This window comes from Protopterus annectens, chromosome 2.part1, assembly GCF_019279795.1.
Source record: "Protopterus annectens isolate FY-2018-M chromosome 2.part1, PAN1.0, whole genome shotgun sequence".
Classification (NCBI taxonomy): Eukaryota; Metazoa; Chordata; order Ceratodontiformes; family Protopteridae; genus Protopterus; species Protopterus annectens.
Window position 1 is genome coordinate 423,473,665 of NC_056729.1, and position 20,067 is coordinate 423,493,731.

The following is a 20,067-nucleotide window of genomic DNA, read 5'->3' on the forward strand; positions in this document are numbered from 1 at the left end:
CTACCCTCTCAAAAGATTTACCAAATTCTGAAGTCTTTGAATACTGTTATATTTGCATCTGCTGGCTTAGGGATTTTGAAATAGAAGTTACCAATTTGTGGTCGCACTCGCCTGAAAAGGGTATTCCAGTGGGATAGTGCATATAGATGTTATATTGGTTAAACATAATCATACTATTCTTAGGCTTTGCTTATAGTTATAACTAAGTGCAGCTATTTAAAAATAAAACCTATTCGAGCCTCCCCTGCCACAGGACCTGTAAGGTGCTCATGCTAAGGGCTTGTGCCACACATCAGTGGGATATATAGTACATGGTGTCTTTGTCTACATACCAAACGCAAATGAAAACTCAAGCACTGTGGCAAAAATTGCAGATTATTTTGGGAACTAGAAGAACTTTGAAGTATAGTGTTAGCTGAGTATGTATATGGAGTTAGACATCAGGGAAATATGCAGAAAACTTTACTTTTCTGACACAGTAATCAGAAATCTGAATACAGAGATCTGAATTAAATAGCTACAAAGAACTTGTAAATGCTGCTTGTAAATGAAGTTAAATTTGATAATTATTTTATAAACTCAAAGAAAGAAGACATCATATTGCATTTTACAAGCCATACTTTGTCTTTTATATGAAGTAGTGCTCTTAGTTACTGCTTCTGAAAAAAAAAACAGATACAGACATGGATTATCCACATCCTTGACAGATAGGTGGGGAGGATCTTGGCAGGTTATCAATAGGTCAGAGATGAGGATCAGCTCACAACAGCATTTTGGTAGACGATACATATGGTAAATGGAACCCGCTACCCAGCTGACGCGGGTCTATATTAGACCAGTGAAGTTTCAAAACTTCGAATGTTCTAATATTGAACCCTATTCAGTGAAAGCTGAAAATATCGAAGCAACAGAAAAAGATTTTTTTCCTAGGGAAAGAATTTGGTTGTCCGTTTTTGTTGCTTCGGTATTTTCAGTGCTGTGGTGGAAAGTTATGGGTCGGGTTCAGGTAAGTGTGCGATTGAGTGCGGGTTAGGGTAGTTAGGGTTAGGGTGCAGGTTAGGTATGTGTGCGATTGTGTGGACGTTGGGGTTAGGGCGCAGGTTAGGTATGTGTGCAATTGTGTGGACATGAGGGTTAGGGCAGGTTAGGTGAGTTAGGGTTAGGGCACGGGTCAGGTAAGTGTGCGATTGTGTGGACGTGAGGATTATGATGGGGTAGGTGAGTTAGGGTTACGGCGCAGGTGAGGTGAGTGTGCAATAGTGACAGACCTTAGAGTTAGGGTTTGGGTTAAGGTAAGTGGATAGTTAGTGGTGTGTGTATAGTATAGTGTAGGGTTAAGTGTAAGATTTTAGGTGTGTGTGTGTATTGCTGTTTGTTTGGTGTGCTTGTGTTGTGTGTATGTGTTTTGGAACAGCAATTTTTTCCCTAGGAAAGAATTAGCTGTTCTGTATGTTCGATGTTTTTGAATAGGGTTCGATATTAGAACATTCAAAGTTTTGAAACTTCGATGTTCTAATATAGACCCGCTGATGCATATGGTAAATGGAGCCTGCTATCCAGCTGACACATATGGTAACTAGAACCTGCTATCCAGCTGACACATATGGTAAATGGAACCTGCTACCCAGCTGACACATATGGTAAATGGAACCTGCTAGCCAGCTGACACATATGGTAAATGGAACCTGCTACCCAGCTAAATACTGCAGAGGTGTGGCCCTTGAATGCAATCACTGAGAACCATATTAGCACAGAAATGGGGTGCGGTGGGTATCTGGCTCCGAGTACCAGACAAATAGCATAGCACAACCATGGAAAGGATGCAAGCTTCTGCATGGGTGAGCAACATCCAGAATAGGTTGCTTAGTGGGTACTATTTGTTCTGCACCATTTTATAAACCAATACTGGGGCAGAGGTATGTTTCAGTCATCAGAATTTATCCAAGCTAGCATAACCATCTGAAACATGTACACTTCAGTCTCTGCATCTCATTGGTTCCCCCTCCCCCAAATCTACAGCTGGTAGTGAACCATTTTGCAAACCTAAACTGAGGCAGCTGTATGTCCCAGTCATCAGCAGCATCTGTCCCATCTAATATAACCATCTGAGACATGCACACTTTAGTTTCTGCATCTTGTTGGTTCCTCCCAGTGTGTAGCTAGAATGGAATACACATCCTCCAGAAGTCAGGTTCATTCATCAAGTGCAGCTTATAAATGACACAGCCTACCTCCTAAGCTAATAGTTTGATAGATTAATTGTAAATTACTGGAAGGGAGCTCTAATTGCTGTCACCCATTGTATGTTGGGCCAGGGAGCCCAGTCACCATGATAGACAGTAGGGTGGGTTGGACAGTAACCATTGACAAAAAGGAAGAAATTAGGATAAGAACTCTTACCCTGGCATGGTAGGTGGCAGAGTTGGGGAGTCTAGTTTCAGCCAGGAATAATAAGGGTTTGAATACTAATAGGCCAGGTGGAGGAAGACAGATAAACCCATTCACTGAAAATATAAGTCAGAATAATGTTAAACACTCCATGTGATGATACTATACAGTCTCCAATTGCTGTAAGTCTGAAAAAGATTTGGGGGGGAGGGGCTTGATAAATTCCAGACTGAGAAATAGGCTAGGAGTATATCTGGTCACTACCAAGACGGAGTAGTTTGAAGAGTCTGTTCACCTTGAAGAGGTTGTCCCAGATTTTGATGGAGTGTCAGTATGCTGTTTATTTAAGTTTGCCATGCAACACTGTTGGTATGATAGACACTCCAACAACAACAGTAGTAACTAAGAATAACAAACCTTTGTACTACTTGCTCTGTATGTGTTGCTGATACTAAGTGTAGTATTTATAGTCATTGCACTTACGTGCAGCAACAGTTTGGCTGACTGTGCTGAAGCATGGCTGAGGCCCAATTCTGAGATACCAGCTGCACTTAAACACAGTTGTTTCAAGTAGTCTGTGAAAGTAGTTTGCAAATGAAGGTATAGTGAGATGGAAATGAGGAATATGTGAAAGACATGTAACTATCTTGTGTCAATCATTAGCCCTTTTGGTCTTTGCGCAGATCATAGCTGCTTTTTGATGCATATCTGAGCTGGCACATATGGGTTATAAATGACAGAATCATGCCTTTTTCCTTGTACTTTCTGCTAGCTTAGAAGTTTTCCATTCTGAGATGTAAATCTTGGTCATGTCCAAACCAGGTGCTCTTAGTGGCATCTGACAGCCAAGAAGATGATGTGGGTAAAGGCTAACCCATCCAAATTTTGTTGAGCAGGATGCTTTGGATAGAATTAGAGTGGACAGGGACATAGTAAGTGTTTTAGTGAGTCTGTGAAGCCACAAATGAGGATTGTGGTGATGCCTGACCTTTCTATACCCTTATTATACTAGCCATGGAGACTTTCTAGACACAAAGTGGGAACAGACTGGGAATCTCACAGGCTTCTGCCTTGAGGATCCTTCAGCAGTTCCTCAACATACACTTGACACATGTGGATCAGTACATTTATTTCCTGGTGTCACCTCAGGACCGATCCAGTCCCATGACTGCCTTCCACAGAATGTGTAGTTTTCTGAGGTGCTTGGTTCTATAGATTGCACCCATGTTGCTATCGAGGCCCCATCTTGGCCTTAGGAGTAGTGGCACTAGAACAGGAATACCTACCATTCCATCAACTGCCTGGTAATGTGTGATGCTTATGGGCGCATCACAAATGTGTCGGCCTTGCATCCTGGCAGTGCACATGATTCTCACATCTGGCATACAGATGCACTCTACCACCTCTTCCCACATGGTAAAATTTCTCTCGGTCAGTTGGTAAGTGCAAAGCTTTTTTATGTTCCCAACCACAGCTATTTCAGTATCTGTTGAGTGGTATATGCATCAGTGAGTAATCACCCTTACCTTTTTTGTCATGTGACCCCCTCCCTGTTTTGTTTTGCAAGTGACACAGGTTACCCATTCAAACCTTGACTAATGACAGCAGTCCATAACCCCCAGGAAGCTGCCGGGGACTGCTTCAACACCACCCTGTCCTAGACATGGATAGTCACTGAGTGAGTGTTTCACCTGCTCAACGCCTATTTCCATTGCCTGGACAAGTCTGGATGTGTCCTTCAGTATGATGATGTTAGTGCATGCAGGATGTTTACTGCCTGTTGCATTCTTCACAACATAATCATGCATCTGTCTGGTGAACAACTGCCTCAGCAGGACACTGATAGTGTTAGTGCATCCCCCTCTATTATTGCTCTCAGCAGTGATGATAGTAATAGTGGTCAGGCAATGACAGTAGCACAACAACCCCCCTGTCAGGCTTGTGCACAGTATATAGCTGTGCAGCTAAAAGGGTGGTGTCTGGCCCGTAACTATGGGCCATGACATTCATTTAGTAACAGTGGGAAAAAACAGTTACACACAGTGGCAGCTGGTGATTTTTAAGGGGGGGGGCCTGAAGGAAGCAACTGCATGGGTGGAGCTAACAGCTAACTGAAATTAGGTTGGACTCTATTACAGTGTGTCAATGACCAAATGACCATTAAATGTGGGCAAACAACAGATGGGCTCATTCACTTTCATCTGTATATTGCCTCTGTATGGACCCACTCATTGTGGCCAATTTACTGAATACATGTATCTCAGATATCTGACTTCAATCAACAAAGCCAGCCTCAGGTGAAATGGAGCCATAGACAAATTACTTCTTAGGGGCCCCTGTTGCACACTAGTTCCTTTGTGCCCCCAGTGCTTCTGCCATGTTTACTCCCTCATTCTGACCCCATACCATTCAGATAAATAAGAACTTTGTTTTTCACACATTCTTTTTCTTACTTGAATCTTACACTTTTAACACAGCCTAATCAATCAAGCGTCCACTGTAACAAGTTTGAAGGAAATTACTGAATTAAGACAGGAGTCTGAGTGAAGCTAGTCTTCCATAAGTCATAGTGTATAGATGCTCTGAGGTGTATCTTAAGGTTTTATTCACAACAGGTCCACTGAGATATAAAAAAATACCCACTTAATGATTTTAATGCATTAAAATACTCAGAGTACAAAGTTAAAGTGAAATAATGTACACGTAGAGGCAATGCTAATTTATTAGTTTACACTTTTTGTTGACTGGGTTAATCCCATTAGGTTAATGGCCTCTTTTCAGGGGAGACCCGATGCAGCATTCATACTGACCAGGGTAAATTTGACAAAGATACTCTTTTTGATAAATGCCATGGGATTTTTTTTAAATCCACCTGAACTACCACCAACCGTAACAGGAACAGGCAACCAAAAACTGAAGGTAATGCTACTCAGTGCTGGAAGTCTAAATCTCAAAATGCACTCACTTAAAATGGAGAACATCGATATCTGTGCAGTGACTGAGACCTGGTTCAAGGCTCTAGAGAGCACCCCTGCATTACCAGGCTATAACTCATACCACATTTTTCGGCCATATAACCTGGACCAGAACACCAAAGGCGGAGGTGTGTTCATATTCATTAAGGATATCAACACCTCCAGGCTGGTTGCGTAGCATAATGCATCCGAGGTTATTCAAGTGCAACTAACTGTGGGCAAAACTGCAATTCAAATTGTAGCTTGCTACAGATTCCTCCACCATGCCCTAAGAGTCCCACTCCTCTTTTCTTGATATACCGGAAAATATTAGGGTTCAACCAAACACCCTAATAATGGGCGATTTCAACTACCCCACCATTAACTGGGAGAACTACTCATGTACCAACTCCTTTTCTCAACACTTTCTGGAATTCATAAATTCCAATGCCCTGGATCAACTTATCCACACCCCCACCAGGGGCAACAATATCCTAGACCTTATCATTACCAACATGAGTGACCGGTGTTCCACACCTGAAGTCAGCTCTAATTGGTCAGATACAACCATAAGCTAATCACCCTAGATATCCGCATCCCACCCCCACCCACCATTAAGGAAACCACGGTAAAAAATGTCTGCAAAGCCAACTTCATGCTTCTTAAGACAGATGTGGTGAACTTCATGACACCCATGCAGATGGACAGTACAGTTATGACTGCTGAATCCTACACAAATGCACTCTATAAGCACTTACACGAGTGCATGGATCGTACTATCCCAAACAGAACCAATATGCTATCCTCCAAAAAAAAGAAGCCAGTCTGGTGGTCCCTTGCCATAGAAGGAAGAAACTGTTGCAAAAGAGGTAAAATCCCATGAGTGGAGGAGCTCCCTGGTCAGCCTCAGTAAGAAGCTGAGATCCCTTATATAATCCTCCAAAGCTAGCTATGAAAACAAAATCACCACTGATTCTAAGGGCAACCACAAAGCATTCTATAGCTATGTCAAGAATCTCAATGGCAAACCCCAGATCTGCTCTGAGTTACAGCACAACGGCACGAAAATTACAGAACAAACTGATATTGCCAACATCCTGGCAGATAGGTTCAGTGCTAACTTTACCCCCCCCCCTCACCCCCTAAAGGGCCCATATCTATACAGGAAGAATGCAGAGTCCCTGTAATCACATCTATGCAGGTAAAAGCAGCACTCTCTAAAACCAAAAACACAGCATCCATGGGACCAGACAACATCCCAGGCTGCGTTTTACACAAACTTCAGAATGAACTGGCTCCCCACCTAAGCACCATGTTTAATCATAGTCTCACATCAGTCTTTGTGCCCAGTGAATGGCATACAGCAACAGTTATCCCACTCCACAAAGGGGGAGCCACCACTGATCCTGGGAACTATCGCCCTATTAGCCTGATGAGCCTGGTCTGCAAGGCCATGGAATGTATCTTCATGAAACTCATAAACAAAGACATTGATAACCTCCAAACTCTGGACCCCACCTTGTTCGGGTTTGTGAAAGGCAGATCATACCTTCTGAAACTGATTGACTTCTTTGAGGCAGTCACCAAAGCCGTAGACAAGGGTAATGTGGTTCACACAGCCTATCTTGACCTCGTCAAGGCTTTTGACACCATCCCCCATTCTGGAATTATGGCTAAACTCACTAAACTAGGTATAAATCCCTACATCACAAGATGGGCTGCCAACTGGCTCACTGACAGAACCCACACTGTAAAAGTTGCAGACTCCAAATCTGACTTCAAACCAGTGACAAGTTGAGTACCACAGGGTTCGGACCTGGGACCTCTCCTGTTTGGTATTTACTTCTCTGAATTACAGGCTAACACAGAAGGCCTCTGGCTAATGATGTTTGCAGATGACTGCAAACTAGGAGCTATAGTCGAGTCCCCAAATGATGTGGACATCCTACAGAAGGGCCTCACTGAGAAAGATGCCTGGTGTCAGAGGCATGGCCTCAAGCTCAATGCCAAAAAGTGCATTGTCATCCCCTTTGGTAAAGACTCTGTACCCATGAACTACCACATAAATGGCAGTCTACTTAATGTTGAATGTGTGATAAGAGACGTTGGGACCCAGGTCGACAGTAGTCTCTCCTTTAATAATCACATCGCTACAATAGTCAGGAGGTCCTTCTATGTGGCACACCTCATCACAAAAGGGTTCTCGTCCAGGAAAAAAGAGGACATTGTTCCCCTCTACTCGGCACTCATTAGACCCATTATTGAGTACAATGCCCCTTTTGGAATGTACCTCACAAGACATCTGCAGCAGCTGGAAAGGCCACAGAAGTACCTCACAAAGAGGATTACTGGCCTCAAACAGATTCCCTACACTGACCGTCTCAAAAATCTCCAGATTTACTACGTAGCATATCGCTTACTCTGAGGAGATCTCTGCCTAACATATAAAGCTATGTTAAACCCAGATGGAAAGTTAATTATGCCTGTAACCTTGTGATAGATACTATATTGTTCCATAGTTTGAAGATGGAAAGTTGACTATGGCTAAAATTTCTTTAATTCTACACATAAAGAAATCCCAGTCCCTCCAAGCTACACACTCTAGGGACCTAAATACAATAAACCACAATAAACAGGACATGCTGGAGGGATAGAATCCTGTCCCAGAGACTTCCTAGACTCTGGAACAAGCTACCCATCTATGTCAAGCAGTTTCTCATTAGCACTCTTCAAGAAAAATCTTGATGAGTGGATGGGAAATAGGAAATACACCCCAGGGATCACTTCTGCGGCTCTGCTCAACAGGGGCACAAGAAATTAACTTTCATGGGTGGTGTAAGCCAGGGAACCTTGTTGGCTAGGCTTACTTAGGCCCTTGGGTCGATAGCCTAGTACCTACCTATGAACCTATGAACTTGGACAGATGGGGTCTTGGCTTAAAAACCTCATCTGAAGAATGGCACATGCAGGAGTACAGCACACCTTTTATGGTGCACTGTAGTGTCAGTATCATAAAATTAATTAAAGTACATGGCATGCAAATAGAACCCACAACCTTCTGAACCAAAGGCCAGTGCACTACCGGTTGAGCCACTGAGAATGTAGACAAATTTGTTATTTTTCCAGCCCCCTCTGAGAAAAAACAGAACTGATAAATATGAAACCTGTACCAAGAAAATGTAGCAACATGAGCCACCTAATAACACCAATGGAAATAATTTAGATATGAATTTTTCATAGGTCGCACCATAGCCCTCAACTTATTTGGTGAAGAATTTTGGACAAAGCCAAAAATAATGGGGGGGGGGGGGGTAAATCAGGAACCATTTAATTCAAATAAAAGTTAAAAGAACAGTGTTTTGCATCAATATGCATTTTTTGAAGAATTTGAAGAATAAAAAATATAACTGTAATCACAAGTGATTTACAAGAAAATCAAAATTGTTATAAGAGACAGAACAAACATCTAAAACAAAATCACGAACTTTCTGCAAAAATAAATGAAAGTTTAGAGGTATTGGTAGCACTCAAAAGGGAATGTGTGGTCACAATAATCAGTTTCAGGATGTGAATACTTTTTTGAAATCGTGGAATTTTAAATAATGCATTTATGACTTTCTGAATGTTATTATAACTGTCTATGAACAAGTATCAGCAGAAGACTTTAAGAAATTGCAGTTGTAATGACTAAGATAATTAAAACTATATATCCTTACATTCATAGGCTGGGAGCCTTCATTCTCACACAATTTAGTGAAAATTACCATAACATTTACAATACCAATAAGCGAAAGAACTAATATTGAATCCATAGTCAACTTTCCATCTTCAGAATATGGTACACTAAACTATCTCTTATAAGGAGGAATAAATGGGTAAAATGTGGGACATTTACGAACAATTTTAATAGCATGGTTAAAACATTACTTTATACATGTTTTATCCCATACCCAGCCAGTTCTTCAACCTTCAGAGAGGCAAACATTAGAGACTCTTAAGTTGAGGTTTCTTCATTTTTCAGACAGTTTTGTTTGGTTTGACATTAGCATAACCTTAACAGGACCAACAAGCAATAGAATTAAAGAAACTCTAGCCATAGTCAACTTTCCATCTTCAAACTATGGAACAATATAGTATCTATCACAAGGTGGAACAAATAGGCAACATGTGGAAAATTGTCACATTGTGGTTAAAATATTAATTTATACTTGTTTTACTACATTCCCAGTTCTTCAACCATTAGAGACTCTTGGGAGAAATAACTCAAGATAAAAAAGACCAAGGCCCCAGATGGGCAAGCTAAGCAACCCCTCCAACCAAAAACACAATCAACTCCAGTCAGCACCAAGCAATCAAGCAGCCAGGCAATACAGGTAAGAGGACGCTTACAATATCATGAATACATTAACATCCATTACACCAACAAGAAAAAGAATTAAAGAAATTACAGGCATAATTAACTTTCCATCTTCAAAATGCAGAATACTATACTGTCATGCACATTGTGGAACTATTAAGCATGATGCATTTGCTAACAACTAGGCAGGAAGCTCACACCATGATTAAACTCTGACTTTATACTTATAAAACATTTATGATACCCTTAGTATTGCTTTGTTTGCCAACAGTCATTTGGTCGCATCTTAAACTTTTCCTTTTGCATTATTTATAAGACAAACAAGTTATACCACAGTAGAAATAGATTGTGCTTTACCACACACCCATGTATTTAAACATTATAAACTTACAGATTTAGTTGAAAAAGTCCAGGACTGCTCCACACACACACATATACACACACACACACACACACACACACACACACACACACACACACACACACACACACACACACACACACACACACACACACACACACACACACACACACACACACACACACACACACACACACAAACAAATGCAGCTATTTGTATGATTGTATTCCTTTGTTTGAGATCATGAATGAATGTTGTTGTCTTTCGGCTTTTCCCGGTTAGGGGTCGCCACAGCGGAACTCTGGTCCTCTAATGATTGGCAGTAGATTTTCACAGTGCCGAGTTGGCAGCTCAACGCCCAACCTTCAACGAAGGCACGCCCATTCGCGCATGTCTTTCGGGACGCCACTCGACCCACGGGGAGGACATGCAGATCATGAATTAATACATTCATAAATAATGCACAGAAATGTATCTCAGCTCACTAATGTCAGAACTATACAGTGCATGTTCCCGCTGCCCTCTCAATTTCTTAGCTCAAGAATCAGAAACAAGGAACAACATCAGGAACAGCTTTTAGAATAACAAGCTTTACATTATCAGCCATTTTCTGAAGGATACAAAATTTGAAACTCATATGCCTGTCATTACTGAATGACTGCAGTCTGCAACAATTTTCCAGAAGCCACACATTTTACAAGGAACACACCAAAATACATTTAATTTTTTTTTGCTCAATCTTCTTAATGTGTTCATCTGTGTTTCCCTTGTCCTCTTTCCCCTATTTCCAACTTTCCTATCTTCTCTGTTTTTGACATTATAAAAGCCCAAACAGGATGTTCATATAAGAACTCCTGTAAATGAAAGACACCTTAGAACAATTTGGGTAAGTTTTAGGCCAGCAGTGCTCAGCTTGGCATAACACAGATTCTTCCAGATGTTCTTGAGAGATCCATGCAGACTCGAGCCTACAGCAGTTTACTGAAAATAACCAAAAGTATTCATGACTTTACGTACATATGGCCCTTTCTTCTCATACTGCCTTCTGATTACCTGTGCACATGTGTAAATCATAGGAGTATAAATACTACCCTAAAAGAAAATACAGTGAAATATGGGAAAACAATAGGCATTAACTCTGTAGACTCATGCACATAAAGGAAACAAAGCTAAAATACTCACATTTTCTTTTCTGGTAGCATTTTGTAGGTTGAATTAAACAGCAGGGAAATACTTTATATTGAGAAAAAGTTGACACTGGAATTAAGGGAAATGTTTTAAAAAAGGTGGTCATCGCCACACAGAGACAAATAGTAGACAACATTTCTACCTGTTAGGTACATGAAGTATAAAATAGCCAGTCACAATTCTTAACTGTGAATTAAAAATGAAAGTGAAAAAAAATGAAAGTCGGATCAAGATCACACATATAAATGAAGAACACTGAACTACTGCAGGTAAAATGAATACTATTGCCACCTCTTCTTATGGACAAATATAGCAATAACCCACGTCTGGGTGTGGGTAATGCTAAATTTACCCACGGTTGGCGTGGTTTGGTCCCGAGGCGGCCCGAGGACCAAACAAAGCCAACCGTGGGTAAATTTAGCATTACCCACACCCAGAAGTGGTTATTGCTATTATATGACATTATTTAAGAAAAGAAACTATTACTTTTCTTAAATAATGGCATAGTATAATGCCTGTTTGCTGCCCTTCCGCAGATGTCTGGCATCCGCGGCAGTTCTGATGTACTGCGCGCCTGCGCAGTACATCTGAGCTGTGGGCAAAAGCAACCAAGAAAGCAAGATCTCCGTTGCTTTTTTTTAGTGTTTCGCTATGTTAAATGAGTTTAACATAGCAAGACAGTTTTAAAATAAGCAACGGAGATGTCCGTTGCTTATTTTAAAACTGTCTCGCTATGTTAAACTCATTTAACATAGCGAAACACTAAAAAAAGCAACGGAGATCTTGCTTTCTCTGTTGCTTTTTTTTTAAAACACTGTCTCGCTATGTTAAATGGGTTTAACATAGCGAGACAGCTTTAAAATAAGCAACGGAGATCTCCGTTGCTTATTATAAAGCTGTCTCGCTATGTTAAACCCATTTAACATAGCGAGACAGTGTTTTAAAAACCGAGTTATACTAATGGAAAAAAGTCCGGGCGACCGGACCTTTTTCCATTAGTATAACTCGATTTACAACGGGCACACTGGCCAATCAGCGTGCACGTTTTGGGGGGGGTCATGGTATAATAAGTATTAACCACTGGGTAATAACGGACTGTTTTGCCCACCATGGTAAATCTATTTTTCTTTTAATCTAATAATTTAGGGTACAGGTCAAGTTTGCAAGATACTGTAAGGACAAATTGATGAGTAAGTATAGAAGAGCACTTTTATCTGTCAGAAAGTACAGACATCTTTGCATGTGAACACCACCACAGATGGTAAATTCTAAATAAATACATAAAATTGGTTTCCTTCTTGTTTTGCAGTGACTATAAGAAGCACTCGTGACTTCATGGGGTTTCTGATTCAAGCCCGCCGAGTCTCCAATGATCAGATTGCAGGCACCTTCGCCATAATTCCCTCTGGCTCGAAGCTGCTCACCTGTTTTGAAAAAGGAGACAGTGTCACTCATTCAGACAAGTCACTGAAAAGAAACCTGTCTTTTGTGTGGATAGCCCCAGATCATCCCATTGGAGACATCAAATTTTTGTAAGGATGATATTATTGGACAACTTATTTCATAGTTCCTCTGTGAAATCAAAGCTGATGCATGGGTTACAGTTTAATATGCAAAGGTGTTCCGACAAATCTCACTTTCTGTTGCAGTAGTATTCCAACATATTTATCTATATGCAGTGTATCTGCATACCCTGCAACTATTTTTACTGAAAGAAATTACCTTCCAACTGTTAGGGAATCTCTTGTGACAAGGTTATAAGCTGTTTTTTGTTTGGTATCACAAGGCTTGTCAGCTTTTCTCACTTTACAAGTGAAATATGCAGAATTTGCAAATTTGTAACAGTTATTAATAATTCTGTGATCACACTACTAGGTAAGATTACAATTCTCTCAATGTACTCTCAATGTAGGCAGAAATGTTATACAGTTCCATAAACCTTAACAAGGGTGTTTAAAGGGAAACACACAAAACACACACAGATAAAATGTGTCCTCATCTGAGTATGCTGCAATCAGTGATATCATGAGTGAACAATGAATATCATTACTGAGTTATTTGCACATTAGCCATACTAGAACTATCTCATATAACCTTTGGCACATTAAATGTAAGCCATGGGTGTGTATTATGCCAGCAGACAGAACTCCTGCTAGCTATCAATACAGGAGTAAGCAGAAAATTATTGTCTCAGCCCTTGATTGCATTCATACATAACATTTTTGTCTACCGAGAGCACTATACTTTAATGGATGCATCTACGTGAAAGGTTTAATGAGACTTTTATGTATCACTAACCACAGTCAGTGAAAATGATTCATCACCATTTATTTCAGGGCAACTGTAGTGCAGTCCTACTTTGTCTACTGGACAAGAATAGAATCTCCTGTAATTTCTGGCCAGCAGCCAAATAATGAGACACGCAACATGCTCAGCAAAATACTACCAATGGCATTGCAATCTACGACCCCTGCAAATGGGACTACTTTATTTGAAGGTACTGTTTTCTGTGCTACATAACTTCATGACTTATAGCTTGTACAGCTGTCCCAGTCTCAGTTTCATTGGCTGAGGAAACACCTTGTTGTCACTGATTATGTGTGCGTGTGTGTGTGTATGTGTGTGTGTGTGTGTGTGTGTGTGTGTGTGTGTGTGTGTGTGTGTGACATTTTATACTGTAATGCATATAAACATAGATATTTAATAGTCAGATTTAGCCACACACCTTGTGGTAGTAATGTCACTCGGTCAGAGGTTTCTTTCAGAGATAATGAAACTATTATGACAAGCAGAATATAGCCAGAGCACCTGTCGGGTAGAATGAAATAATATGCAGACCTGAGTAATTCTTTGATCCCATAAGCAACATTTTTGTATTAGCAAATGTGTGTCATGTTATAGTAACACAGAGGGTTAAGTGCATGAACTCTATCCCACACTATCCTGAGAGGCTTCCTGACATGTGCTGTTCGCAAACCACATACCTCAGGAGGTGATCCTCACTCAGCCCTAGTAGTTAACCCCTAAAAAGGGATTCTCCAAAACCCTCCACCAAGAAAGATAAGCAGGCATCAGCTACCAATTCCTCCCTCTGACTCCTGAGCTGCTCAATAAAGTCAGATCTCCAGAGGTTCAGAAGGGTTCCTGTTACTGCGCCAATAGGCCTGGTCATATTGATTTAACAATCTGTAATCATATATATGGACATTATATAACAGAACACTTGTGCACTAGACCCCATCAAGTGAAAAGTGGCATAATAATTGATGTAGACAGTACGAAGCAGGTCCCTGTTTCTTAACACCGATTAGGTTTGCAGAGTAATATTTATCTATAACGACATCTTATCCTACATTTATTTTACATGAACTTCTTAAATGAAATGACACCCAAGAGTCAATGCACTACTTTCTTTCTTAACCTAGAGTGAATGAGACCCATTAATCATAAATGACTTCAAAAATATTTTATACTTTAAAAAGACAACCTCTTATGGATAATAGTTGATTGCTGTTACATAGTCCCAGATAACTGTATGTATTGTAGCCATAACACCAACATCATAATCTTTTCAGTGACAATTCAGGAGCCCTTTTAAGAGAGGGATGATGGTGTTTGCTTTTTTATTTTTATTTAACTTGTTAAGTTTATAATTCAGCTCATATTTCTACAGGGGTCCAGTACATAAGTCGTGTATGAAATGCAGTAGCTATTGTTGAAAAGTGCAATATCTGTTTTGTCTATCACATCATCTAATTTCATGCTTCTTTCTTATTAGCTGTATTTCATGTAATATATTAAAAGGGAATGGAGGCAAATTCTGTTAAGAGTCTATCACAAGGGGTTGAAAACTCAGAAGAGAGAATCCCAAATGGTAGAAGAAGAAAGAGAGAATCATGAAACACTGACTAATAAGAGCAAATCACAAGTCACTGAATACTTCTTTCCCACTAAAAAGCCCTATATCAATAAACCCCATTTACAAATCCAAGATCTAGTGTCCTCTTGGTAATGATATTGTTAGAGGAAAGGATTGTTAGTAATGTAATGTGTAGGGTTAGGGTTAGGAGCAGGTGTAATGTCAGGGTCATGTTTAGGGCTAGCAGAAATTACTTTACTAAAAGCCATTTTCCTAACAGTACCAGTGTACAAGACAAAAGGACACAGAACATGCATAGCACAAATCATGCACGACACTGACTCTATCCCTCTACCTAATGCTTACTCTAACCCTACCATGCAAACATTTACATGTACTCACCAGTTGCTATAACAGTCATGCACTTCTTTACAATCACCACTTTCTCATTCAAACAATTTTAATGCGCAGTCTTACTTACCCACACTATATAAAACTAAATTCAGCCATATGTGATTTATACAAATGAACATTCATTCATTTGTGCATTCTCTCTTTTTCATACCCACAAACACATTTTATATATATATATATATATATATATATATATATATACACACACACACACACACACACACACACACACACATATATATATATATATATATATATATATATATATATATATATAAAAACAAACCAACAAACAAATGTGCTATTGTTTTAAAAGACACTGTTTCGGAAGAGGCTTTGCAGTAAGCTGACCTAAGCCCTGAAATCTAGTAATGACTTTTGCAATGTCTTCTGCATGGAATGTGTAGGTCAGATGACCTTCACAGCCTATGTACACTGTATGGATCGTGGCTGGTAAGTCAGTTCCCTTGTTGGGAACTTCCAGCAAATAGTTTATACTGCCCTTTAGATTCTGCTGTAAAGTCAGCCTTGTCTGGGGATACTAATGCTATTTTCAGATTCACACATTGAACACTGTCAGTGATATATGAGGTAAGAATTTAAGAGTTATGCCCCACAGAACAGCCAGCTAAACATCCAAGGAATCAGTTACACAGTATACTTAGGGGTGATAAACCAATTTATATATAGACTGTGGACATCTTTGTAAGAGAATACATTAGGAAACAAAGACATTAATTTCTTAAAGACTAGAATATAACTGCATTTGCAATAATGGATTACTCATAATGTGGACTCCTAAAAATCAGCAGACTGATAAAGGTACACAAACACTGTAATTATGAGGCTCAGTGGCATGTCCCATAGACCACAGAATGAGACAAACTAAATACTGTTTTAACTGATCTTCTCCATTACTAAAGGGTTCCTGTGTGCTGCATTGTGGGTAATAATATGATGGCCTGATTACAGAAAGAAGTAACCACTATAGTCGCATGCTTTCAGTGACATGCAATCATAGAGATGTTCAGGAATTTGTCTGTAAAGAAACAGATAGGCAAATTCTAAAATTAAAGTTTAAGTAACACCTAGAATTCTTGAATTAAACCAAATACAGATAAGGCAGCACAGACAGCTTTATATTTGAGTTATATTTACTATCATTAAAATCTGTGCACTATACACTGCTCCACAGTTCACACAATGATTAATAATTTGAACTATGTTACTTTTGGGGTAGGGGAGGGTTGGAGTGAAGACCGAATGCCTATTAAGCAGTGTTCCTCATTCTGACAGAAGAGGCATTTGTTTCTTACTGCTTCCCAAAGCCTGTCATAGTCTGTGGGCACATGTTGCAGATTTAATCTCTGCTAAATGCCTTATAACTATAAGGAGTTGATAAAAAATGTAACAAAAAACATATTGGCTTTATTAAAATTTTCTTTTATTATTATAACAATGACAACCTTTCAAGCTGTGCTGGCTTGTTCTCAACTATTATGCAAAAACAGATTCAAAAGAGGAATAGTAGATTGCATTTAAAACATTGTTAGCAAGTCCTTAATCACTAGGACAATATTGATGTCAGTATGTTTCAGCTGTAATTTTCTGTTGCCCCTCAACCTTAATATAAGAATGACAAATATGCAACCTTAATATACGAATAATGAAAATATGCAGTTTAAACGTCCTGTTTCTTCTGCTCACAGAATTATCTACTTTTATTTATTTATTTATCCTTTTGTTACCCAGAGTTGAGTACTGATTTAGATGGAATGTTTTCTGGCTCAACTCAGGAAAACAAGCTGCAACAAAAATAGAACACTGTAGTGGCAAACTCAGACTGAAATAATCCACAACAAGTCGACAAAGCAAAAATTTAGGCTGAGAAACATCACAAAAAGTCAAGATCTAATAAAAAATTATTAAGTACAACGTGCAAAGCTTTCGGACATAGCCCTTCCTTAGTGCACTGATTTTGCACTGAGGAAGGGCTATGCCCAAAACCTTTGCACGTTGTACTTAATCTTTTTTTATTAAACCTCAACTTTTTGTGACATTTCTCAGCGTGCTTGTCTTGTCAACTCAGGAAAAGACAATTTGTGAAAAGTAATAGCATACAATTAGAATGAGAGGAACATACACATTGAGGGAAAGAAGTACACATAATGAACAACGCGTTAAAGGCAGATGAATCCAGTCCAACACCTATAAAAAGAGTTCACTGTTACAAAATATGAAGATGAAGTATACTGGATTTCCTAACAGTGGAGGCAAAACTTACAGTACAGTATATTTACTTGCCATTGTTTCAGCTTTAAGTTAAACATTTGTCTAGTTCCCCACAAAGACACTTTTTGATACACCCAGGCACTTGAAAAGTACATGTACTAGCATGACTTAAGTCTAAAGAATATTTATATAGAATTTTAGTATTCGAGCAGTTTCTGATAGGTCTCAAGTTTTCTGTTTTTTGTGATGTGATTTGTGCTCTGCTTCCCTTTATAATTACTAACTAAATAATCCATTACCATGTAATTCCAATCACAATATTCTGAAATGACATACATTTACACTACTCAACATGCTTAGAAACATTTGTCATGAAAATGCATTCCTAATTACTTTAGATCTTCCTCTTACACGAGCTTTTAGCTTGAGAGAAAGCCACTGTCAGTATGCTTGTCATATTCATAGTCACTATATCTTTAAGACCAGTAGCACCAACGTTTCTCTCCTGTCTTACCAAGGCTATTCGATTTACTTGTAATAGCTTCTATCTGTGATGCCCATCACTGCTACCAATATGTGATGGCCACCACTGCCACCAATATGTGACATTCCCACCCACGGTGGGCCAGTAATCAAGGAGCTTGAATCCTCACCACTGACACTAGAGAGGGACGTGCACTTGGAAAACAAATGGATACACTCAGTATTTCCAGATGCAGACCTCTCTGCATCAAGCACAATTTCCCTTAAGAGCACACAGGGAACACATTCAGTCCGGGGTCTGGATTTCTCTATATCTGTCTTCCTCCAGGTTCCCAGTAAGACTCCTCACTGGTACAGCTGTAGGGTTAGGTCCTCAGCTGAGTGTCTAAGACAAGTCCTCCAGCACCCTCTCTGTGAAGCCAGTGCTTTGTGTCCCTGCCTCAAGTAGCAGACACACACACACACACACACACACACACACACACACACACACACACACACACACACACACACACACACACACACACACTCTAAGATTTAATTTTCACACACACACACTTGGGAAAGCCTTGCACAGATTACCCTTGAGAAACATGACTTGAGAGAAAGAAGCCTATCTGGGAATACGTTACCCCATTCCCCGTCTTGACAGCCCATTTGCATTGGCATTGCTGATCACACTACTGTGTTGTACTTTCATGTCATATGCTTGAAGTCCTAAGCTCCACCTTCATAACTTAACATTTTGCTGGCTGGCTCTATGTAGCCATGTTAAGGGATTGTGGTCTGTAACTACAGTGAATTTTCCTTCCATACACAAAAGACTAATGTTTCTACAGTGCCCATAATATGGCTAGACATTCCTTTTCTACAGCTACATAGCATTCCTTCCTGGGTTGGAGTGTACAGCTGAGATATACCACTGGGTGCTCTTCTCCCTCTGAGAAAACCTGACTAGTACAGCCCCCACACCATGGTATGAAATATCCCACTGCACAACAAATTCTTTGCTGTAATATGGAATGGCTAACACAGGGGGTCCTCCCAATGCTCCTTTAAACTTCTGGAATGGCTGGTCACATGCTGAGGTCCATGCTATCCTATCTGGCCTGTTTTTTCCTTGTCAGGTCTGTAAGGGGAGCAGCTATGGTACTATAATTGTGGACAGACTTTCTATAGTACCCCACTGTCCCTAAGAATGTGATCACCTGCATTTTGTTATCAGGGGCAGGCCATGCCTGTATGGCTTATTGAAGCTTATTGTTTATTTTTTATACCTCACCTCTTACTTGAGCCAAACAGATTTGCAAACCCCTTCTTACCAGCCCTCACTTCCCTAGTATTTCCTATCCATCTACTAAACCCAGGTGACTCTAGAATTAATTCCTAGCTTTGCCTCTAACTATGTATCCATTCAAAGTAATGTCACTACTCTCCCTACTAAGCTTTATGATGTTTATATCTCCTCTCTGCTTATGGAAATCAACACTACTTAGGATCTCACTATCCAAAATGTCAAACCACCCCATTTGTATCAAATATAGCTGGACATCCCATAATTTACCCTATACCCAACTCCTTAAACACAGCTTACCATCAGCTTATTAAACCTAGATACACCAGTTCAAAATCTAAACAGTATCAAAAACTTACAAACAATTTTTTGAAACTTACTATGTACTTACGATATAACCTCACAAAGGATGGTGGCATCCACCCCAACGCTAGCCCTAATGCTACTGATAGCCCCACCTCAGGTGGTGATAAGCCTATCAAAATGCTATTTATCAATAGATCCTCCAACTCCCTTCTGATCTGCAATCTAAATATT

The 20,067-nt window shown here is 39.8% G+C and overlaps 1 protein-coding gene across 1 annotated transcript in view; it reads left to right on the forward strand.

Annotated features, from left to right (window-relative positions):
- REELD1 (reeler domain containing 1) overlaps window positions 1-20,067 on the forward strand; it is a 298,396-nt gene that overhangs the window by 66,873 nt on the left and 211,456 nt on the right. Inside the window, exons 2-3 of the mRNA XM_044062235.1 lie at window positions 12,558-12,780; window positions 13,585-13,745. Coding sequence (XP_043918170.1) covers window positions 12,558-12,780; window positions 13,585-13,745 — 384 coding nt within the window. The remainder of the gene's footprint in view (window positions 1-12,557; window positions 12,781-13,584; window positions 13,746-20,067) is intronic.